Consider the following 16,321-nt stretch of genomic DNA (forward strand, 5'->3'; position numbering starts at 1 on the left):
TAGGGATATAAAGATGACAGTATGTTAACTTTATCTTATACTACTCCAGACCATAAACATGGGAAAAGCTTCCTAAAGAAATGGCTTTTAGCCAGTATTCAAAAAACAGACATGATCTGGACACATTAAGATTAGGAAGGGCATCAATGCAGACTGTACATACAAACCAAGAAAACTTCTAGTATTAAGAATCCTAGAGCGTTGAGCATGAAAAGAATATAGTAAGAGGTAACGCAAGAAAGGTAAGCTGAGGCAAGATTATTAAGGGTCTTAAAAATTATGCTACAGAGTAGGAAATTTATTCTGTGAAAACCACTCAAGGTTTTGAGTATGGAAGAGATGATGACTGTACCTTAGAAAGATAATTCTGGAAGGGTATGTAGCCTTAATTAAAAAGAACTGAAAATAAGTGACAGAATGTCTTATCACAAGGCTACTGTAATTATCCAGGGAAGAAGTAATGAAAGCCCAAATTAAACTGAAAAGAATTGGTGAGATTGGTCACTGCCTGAACTTGGAGGATAAGGCGAAGTAGAAAAGATGACTCTAAAGTTTTAAGTCTCCGTAACTGGGAAAATGGTAATGCTGCTAATAAAAATAGATAAAAAAGGAGGAGGAGCAGGTCCAGAAAGGAAGGTAAGTTTGGTTTTGAACATGTTTATTCTTGTTGGCCAGATATACCTAGTATACGTTTGGTTTAGAGTTCGAAGTGTGAGTGTGAAGAAATTTTCTGGAGTAGAATTAACTATTGATCAAAGATACAAATATTTTTATGATTCTGTTGTCCAAAACAAAAAAAGCCACTGGCAGTAAATGAACATATTCAGCAATTATTTAAAAACAATTAAATTATATCACTTTTAGGAAGAAAAGTACTTTTACATTTGATTTTTTATATAAGAAATAAAATATGTAAGTAAATATGAAAAAACCCTGTCATTCTCTTTTGTAAAAACAATGGACAAATGATCTCTCCTAAAAAGAACAGATATTATGAATTATATTAAGGATTAAATTTTAAGAAATTTACCAAAAAAGTAAAAAAAAACCAACAACAAAAAAACACAAAAGGTTTCTAATCAAGTTCCCTCTTACTGAATTTGTGTTAGCTCCACAAAAAATATACATGTCTAAAATGCCTGATTACCTGCCCATGTATGACTTAAGGTGACCAGAACAAGAGAAGTTGACCTTATGATAACTAAGATTGCTACACACAAAAAAATGACAGCTCCTTACGTTTACTGGTAGGCCACAATGCTTAAATACAGGTGACTTTTATTTACTCTGCTGAAATATTTATACCCTTCAAAATCACTCCCTCTTTGTTTTTTGACCCACCTCCTAGAATAACAAAAATAAAAACAAAAATAAACAAATGGGACCTAATTAAACTTAAAAGCTTTTTGCACAGCAAAGAAAACCATAAATGAGACAAAAAGACAACCCTCAGAATGGGAGAAAATATTTGCAAATGAAGCAACTGACAATGGATTAATCTCCAAAAATATAAAAACAACTCATGCAGCTCAATATTTAAAAAACAATAAATGCTGGAGAGGGTGTGGAGAAAAGGGAACCCCTTGCAGTGTTGGTGGGCATGTAAATTGATACAGCCACTATGGAGAACAGTATGGAGGTTCCTTAAAAAACTAAAAATAGAGCTACCATATGATCCAGCAATCCCACTCGTGGGCATATATCCTGAGAAAACTATAACTCGAAAAGATACATGCACCCCAACGTTCACTGCAGCATTATTTACAATAGCCAGGACATGGAAGCAAGCTAAATGTCCATCGACAGATGAATGGATAAAGAAGATGTGGTATATATATATATAATGGAATATACTCAGCCATAAAAAAGGAACGAAATTGAGTTATCTATAGTGAGGTGGATGGACCTAGAGTCTGTCATACAGAATGAAGTAAGTCAGGAAGAGAAAAAAAAATACAGTATATTAATGCATATATGTGGAATCTAGAAAAATGGTAACGATTAACCTATTTGCAGGGCCGGAATAGACACGCAGATGTACAGAATGGACGTGTGGACATGGGGGAGGGAGGAAGGGGTGGTGGGATGAATTGGGAGATTGAGATTGACATATATACACTACCATGTGTAAAACAGATAGCTAGTGGGAACCTGCTATATAGCACAGAGAGCTCAGCTTGGTGCTCTGTGGCGACCTAGATGGGTGGGAGGGAGGTCCAAGAGGAAGGGGATATATGTACACATACAGCTGATTCACTTCATTGTACAGCAGAAACTAACACAACTTTGTAAAGCAACTATATCTCAATAGTAAAAAACAACAACAAAACAAAATCACTTCCTCTTTACCGTGAGGAAAAAATTTTAACTGAAGCTGTAATAGGATCTCTAAAAAAAACAGAGCAGTCACAGAAGTGCTGCTTGCTACTAAGTTTAAAAAAAAAAAAAAGGAATGTAAATTATTAACAATGATTAGTATAACAAAGAAGCTTCCCAGGTTCTACCACAGGAAAATTATATTCCTATTTCCACAGTTTTACTCCATAGTTACAACCTAAGTAGGCATCTGGGAGTCTTTTGTTCACATGACTTCTCTGTCGCATTTTAATGGTAAAATGTCTTGTAAAAAATGAGTGTGTGTGTCTGTATGTGTGTGTATGCGTGTGTGTATTCTGGGGGTAAAGGTCAGCAGGGAAACCCTAGTTTTAACCTCTTGGGTAACAGCTTCCCTGCATTGGCTCCTCAGACAAAACCATAAATTAATATGTGAACCTTTGTGTTCTCCTATTTGGCAAAATTATTCACACAACAACACAGCAGCAGAAGGGTAAGAAGAAAAATCTCAAAACTGAGAAACCTCAGTTAATTTTTCTTTATTGGCATGCTTACAGAGAGACACTGAATCTTAAAAATGAACTTATGAAATTTACTAACCTTTTGTATGCTTATAATGTCTTGGGTGTTCCTTATTTTGTATTTTTAATACACTAGGTGAAATGTCATGTGACCTATCATCTTCAAAATCACCACATCCAAACCCATAGTTCACACGTTGACCAATTATGCTTACATTGGATGTTGTAATCCCTATAAAATAAATAAAATACATAAAAATATTTATTTGAATGATGTAATACCATAGGTACATATCTCTCCTCTATATCTATCTTGGCTTCTAACCTTTTAAAAAGTTCCAATAACATAATATTAAAAATTATAACATTATAGTAATTTTAAAAAGTTTTATCTTATTTAAAATTTTTATAATACTTTTTACCTTACTAGAAGATCAGAACATTTATTATAAGCCATACTATCACATTTTATAAAAGGGGCTTTAAAATTACAATGAAATACAAAATTCAATGTTTGAAAGAGATAATCAAATATATATATTTTTAAAACATGACAGGCATTTAATGTTTAAACGACATTTTAGACTCTACAGCAAAACAGAATTTTTTTTTTTGTTTTTCTTTTTTTTTTTTTGCAGTACTTGGTCCTCCAGTGTTGTGGCCTCTCCCCTTGCGGAGCACAGGCTCCGGACGTGCAGGCTCAGCGGCCATGGCTCACGGGCCCAGCCACTCCGCGGCATGTGGGATCCTCCCGGACCGGCGCACGAACCCGTGTCCCCTGCATCGGCCACAGAATTTTTTTTAATCTAGAATTTTTAAACTGCTTCCTGAGAGAGCCCTATATTCTCCATTTCTCTCTTTTCTCCCACTCTCATGGTCTGGCTTGTGAGGCAATAAACTATATAGGAAAGGAGCTCAGAATCTGGAATTATGCTTCCTGGCTTTAAATCATAGCACTGCCACTTAAGTTGCTGACAGAAGCTGGTCGAGACACTTAAACTTATTTGTAAAATGGGGATAATAGTAGTAGCTCTTCCAGAACCTCTGTGAGGATTGAATGAAGAAAATGTAAAGGGGTTAGTACAGGGACTAGTGTACCATAAATATACAAATGTTATATTCCTAGTTAAAAATAAAACAAATCAAACCCTAATGTAAGCCTCCTTTTACTAAATACCTAAAGTTTTAATCTATATTTGAATGTTTAAACTGAATACCCTATACTAATACTTTGCAGCTGTTAAAACCACAAAACGACTAAATGGAAAATCCTAGGCAATATATATTTAAGTCACCATCCATTTTTATGTATAGCTGCCATGTAAACCATTAAGTAATAACAATAAAATATAATTTGTCTTTAATACTGTTGAGGGTATTTTAACAAAAACAGGACAGCAGGGAGAGGTGGTGGCTGGTGGCCGCTGGGTTAGAGAGTACTGCAGAGTATAGGGCACTAAGTCAGATTAATTGAGAAAGATTTTAAAAATATCTGCTATTAAATGATAGAGACCTTCTGGGAGTAACATGGATATCTTTCTAAGTTCTTCTTAATTTTGATAGTTAATTCATAAAGTAAGCCTCATAAAGATATTGGCTTTGGATGGAAATGCTTTCTACTAATAGTTGATACTAACGTAAAGCTACAGGAAAAAAGTTTGCTAAAACAACATTCAGGAAATTCAGCACAATGTGCTATAGTAGGTAGTAGTGGAATCTATGTGGAAATCTTTACTGGAAATGCTGATGTGAAGAGAGAATGAATTTATAATTTTTACGTAATTATTTTTGTTTTTATCTTCAGGTAGTCCTTATTCTGAGCACTACCATTTTTATGTTTCACCAATTAAACAACAATAAACTTGTAGAAATCACTTGCTTACTGAAAACAAAACAAACCCTATCCCAAATAAACAAAAAATGTAAACCCAAACTTAATCCTAAACCATTAGCAACTTAACATTTTGGAAGCATATTAAATTTAACCAAGAATATCTTACAGTAAACACAATAATAGTGTTTCTAAAACTTGATCCTAGAAGTACCTAACTTATTTGTTAAAAATGCAGATTTCTAACTCTGAAGATTGATTCAGTAGATATAAGGTGAGGCCCCCAAACCTATATGTTATATGTATTCCTAGTGATTCCTAGGATTAGGCAAGTTTGAGAAACACTATTAAACAAGTTTGGGAAACATTGAACATCGCATACGGAAGCGTGTATTACTGTTAAGACCTATCACTCCACTAAAATTTAAATGACTCACAAGGTCATACAACTAGGGTCAGAGGGAAACTCAAATCTCGGTTTTCTAAATCTACCCTTTTCTAATTCCAAGAATATTCTTCCAAAAGAGGGTTCCATTTTTATCAACTAGAAACAACCTGGCAACAAAGTGTCTCTTCAAACTTATATGATTATTTGTAAAGTAATAAATAATTTATTAGGATAATCAGCCTTAATAAAGAATTAAAGAATAAGTCTAAGTATTATATTTCTTTGGGTCTTCCCCTTTAGGAGAACAAATACCAAGTGCCCACTATGTACTAGGTGCTTTATATATGTTATATACTTAGATCTTCACTACTCTTCTCAAGGTTTACATCATCAGATGAGGGAACTAGTTTCAAAGCAATTAAGTAACTTGCACAGAGCAAGAATATGATTATTAACATATCAAACTGGGATTCCAGCTGGGGTGTTTCAGACTCCAAAGCACATATACATTTCCTTCCTGTGCCTAGCAGAATAACTATCTCTTAGTCTAACACACAAGCTTTGTGGAAGCCAGTATACCAGACATATATAGCTGAGTTGGGCTTTTATAATTATGATAGGCACTTGTTGGCAATCAGGGGTAAACAATCTCTGGGGATCAAGAATCTTAGAGTCCAAAAAAGTAAAATAATTGCAATACCACTATAAAAATGTCAGTGCAAAATGTAATGATATTACAAAAGAGGTAATATCAATTTTATTTGTGAATTGGGAAGGCTTCCCAGAGAAAGCAACTGAGTTGTTTTCACAGCTGAATGGGGTGTGGTGTGGATTTCAGAGTTCATCCAGAAGAAACAGTATGTGCAACTGCAAAGAGATAGGAAATGGTACTGAAGGCGGTCTGATTTAAATGGATCACAACATACAAAGCAGGAAATGAAAATGAAGCTGGAGATGTCTGCACAGCTCTGATCAAAGAAGAATGCTCTGAATAAATTTAGGCTGGGCAATATAGTCAGTTTTGCATTATGGGAAAGGGATTGTAAGTGGACGAGACTGAAGCTGGAGAGAAATGTTAGGCGGCTAGGTAAAAAATGAGTAAGAGTGATAGTGGGAATTAAAAAGAGATGAAATTAAGATATATTTAGGAGGAAGAAATTTAAAATCTTAGCAAACAGTTAGATACACACCCAGATTTTTAGGAAAGTAATTATAAGGTAAACCTTAAGGTTGTTAGGACTTTCACATTGAGATCATGCGAAAATAAATATCATATCCCAACTTGCTACAATTAATTCATAATTCAATAGTTTTACAAACCATAAAGAAGAACATATAGTTCCCATCCTAAATTGATCAGAATTCAAATATTTTTCTAATTTATTACCAATACCTGAATCTATTTTCTAAGAACTGCAATTATAAATTAGTGATTTCCAGGTTAGTTTGCAAAATGCTTAACACAAGATATTTACACTAGTTAAATATTATTTTTAAAAGAAATTGTCTTTTGTGGCCCCCGGTGGTTTCTAAAATATGTTGCACTTTAGAATCACCTAGAGAGTTCTCAAAAACTTTGATGGCCAGATCACATTCTATATCAATTAAATCAAAATGTCCTGGTGTAGGAGCCAGAATGGGTAACTTATGGGTTTAAAGGTATCAATTATTCAGGTAAGTATTTTTCTTCCAAGAATAGTAAGTATTCTTGCCAAAATGGCCTTTTAAGGAGTTATAAAAAGATGGTTAATCTTAATTAGTAATTACAAAAATTCTAAATCTAAAATACATTTGCCATCATTTTTTAATCATTTAAAAATCATACTTTCTATAAAACATATTTATAAAATAGTCATAGAATACCTGCACTGGGGCTTTGTTCAGCTACCTGAGAGTTCTTATTCTTTGCAGAAGAAAGTCTTGTTAGACAAGGTTTTGATCCAAATGTTGGAAATATGTCTGACCTACAATGAAATAAAGTAATTTCAATAAACATTGAAGATCTAGAGCTATTCAGCATTCTTATATCAAACATTCTCTATACTTTTATTAACTCACTAAACTTTGACAGTGAGGCAGCAACAAGTATGATAAACTATGGTTAAGAATATTTCTTATTGGTATTCCTATTTCACCTTTTGAACTTCCAACCTTTTCAACATATGATCAATCCTTAATTATTCATGAGAGGATTACCAAAGGAAATGAAGACACTACAATTTGTTCTGTTTAATCTTTCTTTGGGTAAGGGGGAAAAAAAAAACCTGACCCCAAAACAGTCCATTCCAGAACTAAGCCAAATGATTCCAATCATCTAGTATATTATCTGCCTTCATATATAATAAAAAAATAGGGACTTAATAATACTATAAGAGATCAGCAACAAGTGAGTTTTAGCAAATGCTGCTTTCTTCATGGACTATTTTTTGCTATACTTTCTTGACTTTATAAAGGCCTACAGGCCTTGTTTCACAAAGAAAGTAAACTGAAGAATATTAAGTCTGTACATAAAGGGAACTGTTTAAAATCAGTAAGAGCTAAAATGCCAGTAAGTCAGTGATGGATATTATTAAGAAGAGATTTTACAAAGGAGTACAATTCTTAGTAGTTCGGTGGGCATATTTGTTAATTGGCCTAGTGAGAAATCAATGTTGAATATTTTAAAAGAGTAATTTCTCTAGACTAGGTGACTGTAATTTACATTTATATTGAGTGTATTTGACTTAGATGAAAGAAAATACTTCAGTCTCTAGAAAAGTGGTTCTCAATAATTTTTCCTTCCAACCCACGTAAGGATGAAAGCCCTGCAGAAGTAGTAGTGACATTCTTTGGCCATGATTCTTAAGGCAGAATGTAAGCTGGTTGAGAATAATTGCTCTTAAACTAATAAAATAAAATGTGGAAATACTAAATTCATTAAAGATAATTCAGTCCATAAATGAGGGTATACTGAACTCCTTTCTCACGGAGTTTAATATCTGAAGAGAATAACTCTATGAAACAATATTGCAAATAGTAAATTCTAAATGTTATATCAACAATATAAAATGAACTTTTCTTCCCAATTGCGTTCCCGATTACTTACAGAACCTTGAAACTGTAAGAGTATGTAACATAAAATTTCATATTCATGTAAGATAAAGGAAAAACTTTAGGTCTAAGAGATCAATGTATATATTTTAAATGTCTGGTAACTTAATGTAAACATAATTACTTCACCAGCCCACGTAGCCATTCCAAATTCATTTTGTAAATATATTGCATTGTTCTACATAGGTAATTACAACAAATGAATTTCCAGTAAGAAAAAATTTCCAACTGCAAAATAAGCTGCTGTTTCAGCTAAAAAATGTGGGGAAGGAAATCAAGGAATGAGACAAACCTCTCACAATGGGACATAAAAATTTGGTTTAATTCTATGAACTGCTGAAACAAAACACCCTTTTATGTTAATGTTCAATGGAACATCATATCTCCTTGGATTATGTAATCTCTACCTATTAGAAGTTCTAGTTCACTTAAGTAAAAATAATTTAAATTTAATTTTAAATATTTACCTCTATATGTTAACATGGTATGGATAAAATCAAAGGAAAATGAAATTAGACTGACAACACCAAAGGTTAATAAGGATGTAAAACAAATGGAACTCTCATACATTGCTGACAGGCGTATAAAATTGCACATGCATCTTAGAAAACTGCTTAGCACTTATTTAAAAAGTTAAATGTCCATCTACCCAAACCTAGTAATTCTACTCTTAGGTTTTTGTCTAAAATAAAGAGGAATACACTTGAAACTAACACAACATTGCAAAGCAACTATAGTCCAATATAAAATAAAAAGTAAAATTTAAAAATAAATCAAATAAAATACAATAAAGAGGGAAAGGATTCCCCAAAATTCTAGAATACGGTCACAGAGATTTTCAGAAATCAAGGTAGGATCACTGTTTAAGATTTAAAGGTTACTGAGGTAATCTGGAAGTTTGTCGAATTGCTATGCCGTCAGTATGGGGTGACCAGGACTCTAATTCTAGCACTGCTGCGGTAAGGACTCCTGAGAGGGCTGCAAAAGCTACTACATGGAGTCCTAAACTCGCACAAGATGATGGAATAACAAAATATAAGAAACAGTTGGGTAATGGCTGGGTGGAAGTTATCCATCGATTAGAGGAAACTGGTGCTGAGTTTTAAACGAAAATTATTAAACAAAAACAGTAATATCAGCTATTGGTCAACTGTCAAAGAGTCAATGATCCAGAAATGAGCTAAAGGGCAAGGAATATTAGAATAAATCTTAGATAGGCATAAGAATAAGTGGGGCTTTGGGACTAGGATTTACATTAATTTAGTTGGGGTTGTGTTCTGTCTCTCCACCACCCCAAACCAAAGCCAACCAAGGTAATATCTGTAAATTTTCTGTTGTCTTTTAAATGTATTTCAACATTTCAAAAACTAGAAAATGGTCTTAAAGTTTGTTTTTTAAATATGATATTAGAGTTTCAGACTACAAATTATAGATCAGAATTCATTTAACATATCAAAAAATAAAATACATTATTCTCTTCCCCTGGGGAGTTGTCGACAGAGAAGAAGTCAAAGATTCTTGGCTGTAAACTCCACTTTCACTGTAAGAGCTGATGTTTGGAGAGGAAGCTCGAGATGCAGAGTCCACAGTCAAGTCGAGCTTAATTGCAGAATCAGGGCTTTCAAGATCAGAAGTACTGCCACTCAGTTTTGCTCTTTTCTTAGCTGCACTATTACGAAGGGACCTAAGAGAGCTCTGCATCTAAAAAAAATTAAAACAATTAACTTTACAAAATAATTATATAAGTAAAAGTTATCCTTAGATTTCAAACTCCAATAACTATACCTAGCTAGCCATTCTTCAATCCAATATTAACAAGATGGATGTTAACATATCTGTACATAGTATAAATACAGATTTTATCACTCAGATATTTATTTATAAACAACTTCCTAGGTTATAAGTTCCTTAAGAGGAAGGATCTCAAGATATTATTCACCATGGTATTTCCAGCACTGGGTACAATGACTAATATATTGTAAAAATTCATTCATAGGTGAATCACTGAATCAGATGGTAGCACAGTTGAAGTCACAGAGGTCCATCTAACCTAATAGTGTGCTGATGTGGCTATTTAGAAGTTCTATGAGAAGGTCAGCATAAAGTAATCAGCTTTCTAAATTTGAAGTTTACATCAAGCTTGCCAGTGTTAGAGTTCAGAGAATAATAGATCATTGTATGTAACTTCTGAAGACAAGTATTTATAGAAATGCAGAGTAGAAATCTTTATCACATATATATTAAGTTTGGGAATAGAGCCTTGAACAAATTAAGGAACTCAGAAATATACATAAGCTGTGTTTTGCTTATATTTTAATTATAACAATTATAATAGTTGATTCGATAGTACAGCCACTTCCCTAGTAAATCCTTGAAAGGTTGAATACCCAAAAACATTAGTATCCACCTATATTTACTAATAATTATAAAAAAGAAATTACCCTTTCAATTACCCACTCAAAGGACTACTTTTTTTTTTTTTTTTTTTAATGGGGTCGTCCCGGACTGGGGCACGAACCCGCGTCCCCCGCCTCGGCAGGCGGACTCCCAACCACTGCGCCACCAGGGAAGCCCAGGACTACTTTTAAGTTATCATTAAAAACAATATGTAGGATCAGATGAAATTTATGAGTTACATAGATTGAAAATGCCTCTTCTGTAAGTTTGTTTCCTGTAAATAAATTCCCTTCATAGTACCACTGGACTATGACTGGAAAAACAAAAGCAAAAAGAAAAAAACAAGAAAAGATTTTACAAGCAATTAGAAGTTGGAATGACTAATTAATTCATTAAGAACCAATTTTGATTCTTTATAAGTTTGTTTTACACATGCTTAATGTTAAAGAAATGCTTTTTAAATGAATATGCATTAATTTTTTTTGAGCAAACTATCAGTACATGATGCCTTATGTCTTAAAAACAGGCTAAAATAAGACCACAAAATATCATTGGGTGTTTCAGTTTACATATTTAATATAAAACACTTTTCAACCTGACATCAGGCAAACTGAAATGATAAAAAGGAAGCATCTGTGGAAATAGCTCTCTGAATCCAAAGTAACATAGCAGCCACATCCCTTCTCTGGCATAATTAATATGTAGAGTTATCATATTGGCAGTACATTTTTATAGTATAAATGGAGTGATCTAGGATTCAAAGATGAAAATACAATATGATGTCAATTTCATAAAGATAAATAAACTTGCACGTATGCACAAGGGACATGCTCAAGAATGTTTACTGCAGCATAGTTTGCAATAGCAAAAGACGAGAAATAAGCCAAAATCAATTATATGAATACATTATAAATATATCAAAATACTACTATATCAATATAAAAAGTACATAAATACATAAAACACAAACTAATGGTAACAGTGGTGCTTCCAGTGAAGAGGAAAGAGAAACTGGATTGGGGAGGGAACTATGTTATGTTTCACTTATTAAAAAAGTAGGAAACAGGGCTTCCCTGGTGGCGCAGTGGTTGAGAGTCCACCTGCCGATGCAGGGGACACGGGTTTGTGCCCCGGTCCGGGAAGATCCCACATGCCGCGGAGTGGCTGGGCCTGTGGGCCGTGGCCGCTGGGCCTGCGCGTCCAGAGCCTGTGCTCCGCAACGGGAGAGGCCACAACAGTGAGAGACCCGCGTACCACACACACACACAAAAAAGTAGGAAACAAACACAACGAATTGTTCATTTGGGAGGGGTTGGTGCATGGTTATATTGCTATATTATCTTTACTTTTAATTTGAAAAGGAATAATATATGCACAGAATATGGGAAGGAAAGACATTGGAGTGATAATGTTAAATTATTCTGGGTAGTGGAATTTGGTGTGATGAATTTTCTTCTTAATACTTCACTATAGTTTACACGTTTTCTATTGTGAACATAAAATATTTTTACAAATAAGACACCATGTTATGGGATAAAAAGTACTTGATTTTTCCTTAAATAACAACTATTATTTATAGACAATTACAAACATTTAAAAATTACTGAAAATATTTGGTTCTAACCTCTTCTTGATCCAAGTCTTTATCCCTGATATTTAATTCTGAAAGATCAATTGTAAGACTATCTTTTTCACTCTTCCAAATGTCATCTGGCTCTTTCTTTTTGGGTCCCACTGTACTTAAATCAGCTTTATCAGGCAAAAGGCTGATACCCCGTGGTATGGGAGGTACAGGCTTGGTCCCATTTAAGCCTCGTCGGGAAGATGGTGATCTCACCAAGGCAGGTGTAAGTTGAACTGGAGAAGGTTTCTCTTGAGAAATTTCTCCTGCACGAAAAAGACATATTTTATTCTTTTTTTTTTCAACTTCAAGTTGAGAAACAGTTATCAATAGCATTAAAATCACAAGTGTTTAGAATTAGGTGTTTATTTTAAATTAAAAAGCACATTATATTTTACTAGAAATAAAGATTGCTACTTAAGATGAGATAAAAATATCAGTGTCCCCTAACAAGCATAACAAAAATGGACCACCCAAAATCCTTTCATATCAAATAAAAATATTATATACCAAGTGAATCTTTTTTTTTTCGGCTGCGCCACATGGCTTGTGACATATTAATTCCCTGACCAAGGATTGCACCCGTGCCCTTGGCAGTGAAAGCACAGAGTCCTAACCACTGGACCTCTAGGGAATTCCGTGAAATTTCTTCATATACATCATCATGATTAATACTTGTAACGTCCGTAATAAGATAGAAGGGTTAATTATTTGGCTTGATATAACTATGTAAGCAACACTTGAATAACTACTATGTGCAAAGCAGTAATACTGGGCACTAGGGAGAACAAGTTGAATAATGTCTCAGCTTTCAATACAATATCTGATTTTGGAGGAAAGACAAATATAGAAATAAATTAAAGAAGAGAATGAAGACTCAGTGCTAAGAGAAAGTAATAAAATCAGCTGACTATGCACTAAATTGACCTTATGGTTATAAACTGGAACATTTGTGCTGTAGGGTAGTTTAAAGGTGAAATATCTGGCCTCAGGGGCTAGGGATAGGAAAGCATTTGGGACATGGGGCTTGCCTTTAATAGACTTCTTATTTTGAGACTGAATCTGTCTTAAGTAAGCTAACATGCTAATTTTATGATTTTGGAGTGGGCTATTGTTAAGAAAAGAATATTTTAGTTAATAACAAGTAGTAGAAAAACATCAAAATAATTTTAACAGAGTAGTCAATAAATGTTGAGTAACTACTAGACATTATAGTAAATATATGAATGATATTTTATATTTGTAAAGTTAAAACTTGTTAGTAGGCTCTCAGGCTGTTCATGTTCATGTACATTATAAAGCATTATTATTTGTTTAGTTCCAAAAAAGGATTTTGAAGTGGCAATATAAGAAAAAAATGAAATGAGAATTTCAATTGAATTTTATATTACACATTTGATCTATTTAACATTCTGTTAAATATTTACTAATTCAGAGAAATAAAACACAATTTACCAGCTTTTAAAGATCTAACAACCCGAACTTCAAAGTAATTATTCAAATATACAAATAAATTTGAACAAAGTATTAATTTTTACCATCATGTATACCTGTAGGATCAGATGACTTTTGGCTGACAAGCTTTTGCTGTGGACTTGGCTTTGAAACTCCTTCATAGCTTTTCAGGGGCCAGGAATTTGAGAAATTAATGGAATTATCTTGGGACTTCTTTGGAGATATAGTAAGAGACATGTGCTTTGGACTAGTTCGAGGTGATGAGAGAGGATAGGATGGAAGAATGAAGCCTCCTGAACTTGGATTTGGACCAGAGTATGAAGAAGCACGTTCTGTCTGATTACCAAATGTTTGCTGTGTCTTACTGCCAAAATTTAGGCTAGCATAAACTGTAATAAAACAAAAGAGAATGTAATTTATTTATACACATCTTCTAAGAGTTTTAAGTTTTTTTGCTTTTCACATTCAGGTTTTTAATTCCATCTGGCATTTATATTTTTGTACGATGTGAGGTAAAGACCTAATTTAACTTTTTGCTATATAGATAGTCCAGTTTTCCCAGTGCCACTTTTTGAGCCACGCATTGTTTCTCTTTCATCTATAAATCTCCCATATGTATATTTAGGTCTATTCTTAGGTGCTTCTTATTGGTTGCCTTAGTCTTTTTGTCTGTTCTTACACTATGTTTTACATAGTGTAAGTTACACAATGTTTTATTTATCATCACGCTGATAGGATGAGTCTCCTTCCATTTTTTTTCCAGTTTTATTGAAAGATGGTTGACATACATTACTGTATAACTTTCAGGCACACACCATGATGGTTTGATGTATGTATATATATATATATATATATATATATATATATACATATATATATATACACATTGTGAAATGATTACCAAAATAGGTTCAGCTAACATCTACCTTCTGACACGGATACAATAAAAAGAAAATAAAAAAGGAAAAAAAAAATTTCTCTTTGTGATGAGAACACTTAGGATTTATTCTCGTAACAACTTTTCTGTATGCCACACAGCAGTGTTAACTATAGTAATCATGTTGTCTCCTTCCATTTTGATCTTCTTTAGAATTATCTAGGCCATTCTTGGTCTTCCATTCTTTCATATGAATTTCAGGATTAGCCTGTCAGGTTCCGTAAAAGATCCTGTTGAGATTTTGACAGAAATGACACTGAGTCTCCTTGTTTTAAAATATAGGATCTCTTTTAATCTATTCAGGCCTTCTTTCATGTCTCTCAAAAAAGTAGTTTAGTTTTCATAATAAATGGTATGCAAATCTTCTGTTAGATTTTCAGATACTTACACATTTTGTTGATACTATAATCTTTCTTAAAAACTACATTTTCTGAATGTTGCTGGTGTCTGGGAGCTTTATTGACCTTTCCTTTCAGGTTTTATATTTGGCAACCTTGCTAAATTATTTATTATTTTAATAGTTTTCTGTATATCTTTTGGATTTTCTACATAGATAATTAATCCAATAATGGTAATAATGATAATGATGAAGACTATGATGACAATGATGAGAACTAATATTTACTGAGCTAACGTTTATGTGCCAGGTGGTGTTCCAAGTACTTTATATGTATTAACTAATTTAATCCTCACAACAATTTTGTGGGGTTGGTACTATTCCTATTTTAGAGATAAAAAAATGACAGAGTAAATTGCTAAAAATCACACACTAGGAAATTATAAAGCTGGGATATGAACTCAGGCACTCTGGCTCCCAAGCCTGTGCTTTTAACCACTACATTGTACCATGTTTTATCTGCTTAGAAAGGTATAATCTCCCAAGATGGAACCAGGAAGCAATAGAAAATATGAACAGATGAATTACCAGTACTGAAATTGAATCAGTAATTTTAAAACTCCCAACAAACAAAACTCTGGTACCAGATGGTTTCACAGGTGAGTTCTATCAATTCACCTATCCTCGAACTATTCCACAAAATTAAAGAGGAACACTGCCAAACTCATTCTATAAGGACAGCATCACGCTGCTACCAAAACCAGACAAAGATGCCACAAAAAAAAGAAAATTGCAGGCCAATATCACTGATGAACATAGATGTAAAAATCCTCAACAAAACACTAGCAAACAGAGTTCAACAATACATTAAAAGGATCCTACACCATGATCAAGTGGGATTTATGCCAGGGATGCAAGGATTTTTCAATATCTGTAAATCAATCAGTGTGATATGCCACATTAACAAACTGAAGAATAAAAACCTATGATCATAGCAATAGAAGCAGAAACAGCTCTGGATAAAATTCAACATCCCCTTATAATAAAACCTCTCCAGAAAGTGGGCATAGAGTAAACATACCTCAACCTAATGAAGGCCACATAGGACAAACCCACAGCTAACATACTCAGTGGTGAAAAGCTGAAAGCATTTCCTAAGATCAGGAACAAGACACGGATGCCCACTCTTGCCACGTTTATTCAACATAATTTTCAAAGTCCTAGCCACAGCAATCAGAGAAGAAAAAGAAATAAAAAGAATCCAAATTGGAAAGGAAGAAGTAAAACTGTCACTGTTTGCACATGACATGATACTATACACAGAAAATCCTAGAGACACTACCAGAAAATTACCAGTGCTCATCAAAGAATTCAGTAAAGTTGCAAGATACAAAATATACAGAAATCTGT

The 16,321-nt window shown here is 33.5% G+C and overlaps 1 protein-coding gene across 2 annotated transcripts in view; it reads right to left on the reverse strand.

Moving 5' to 3' along the window:
* Positions 1-16,321, reverse strand: part of TOGARAM1 (TOG array regulator of axonemal microtubules 1) — an 81,604-nt gene that overhangs the window by 41,438 nt on the left and 23,845 nt on the right. Inside the window, exons 4-8 of one of the 2 annotated variants that reach the window (XM_059058950.2) lie at positions 13,733-14,026; positions 12,186-12,448; positions 9,633-9,865; positions 6,938-7,038; positions 2,935-3,087 (exon numbers count right to left, since the gene is read on the reverse strand). In XM_059058950.2, the coding sequence (XP_058914933.1) occupies positions 2,935-3,087; positions 6,938-7,038; positions 9,633-9,865; positions 12,186-12,448; positions 13,733-14,026 (1,044 nt within the window). The remainder of the gene's footprint in view (positions 1-2,934; positions 3,088-6,937; positions 7,039-9,632; positions 9,866-12,185; positions 12,449-13,732; positions 14,027-16,321) is intronic. The other variant, XM_067028508.1, reaches the window with a different exon arrangement.

The sequence above is a fragment of the Kogia breviceps genome, chromosome 3 (genome assembly GCF_026419965.1).
Source record: "Kogia breviceps isolate mKogBre1 chromosome 3, mKogBre1 haplotype 1, whole genome shotgun sequence".
In the NCBI taxonomy this organism is placed as follows: domain Eukaryota; kingdom Metazoa; phylum Chordata; class Mammalia; order Artiodactyla; family Physeteridae; genus Kogia; species Kogia breviceps.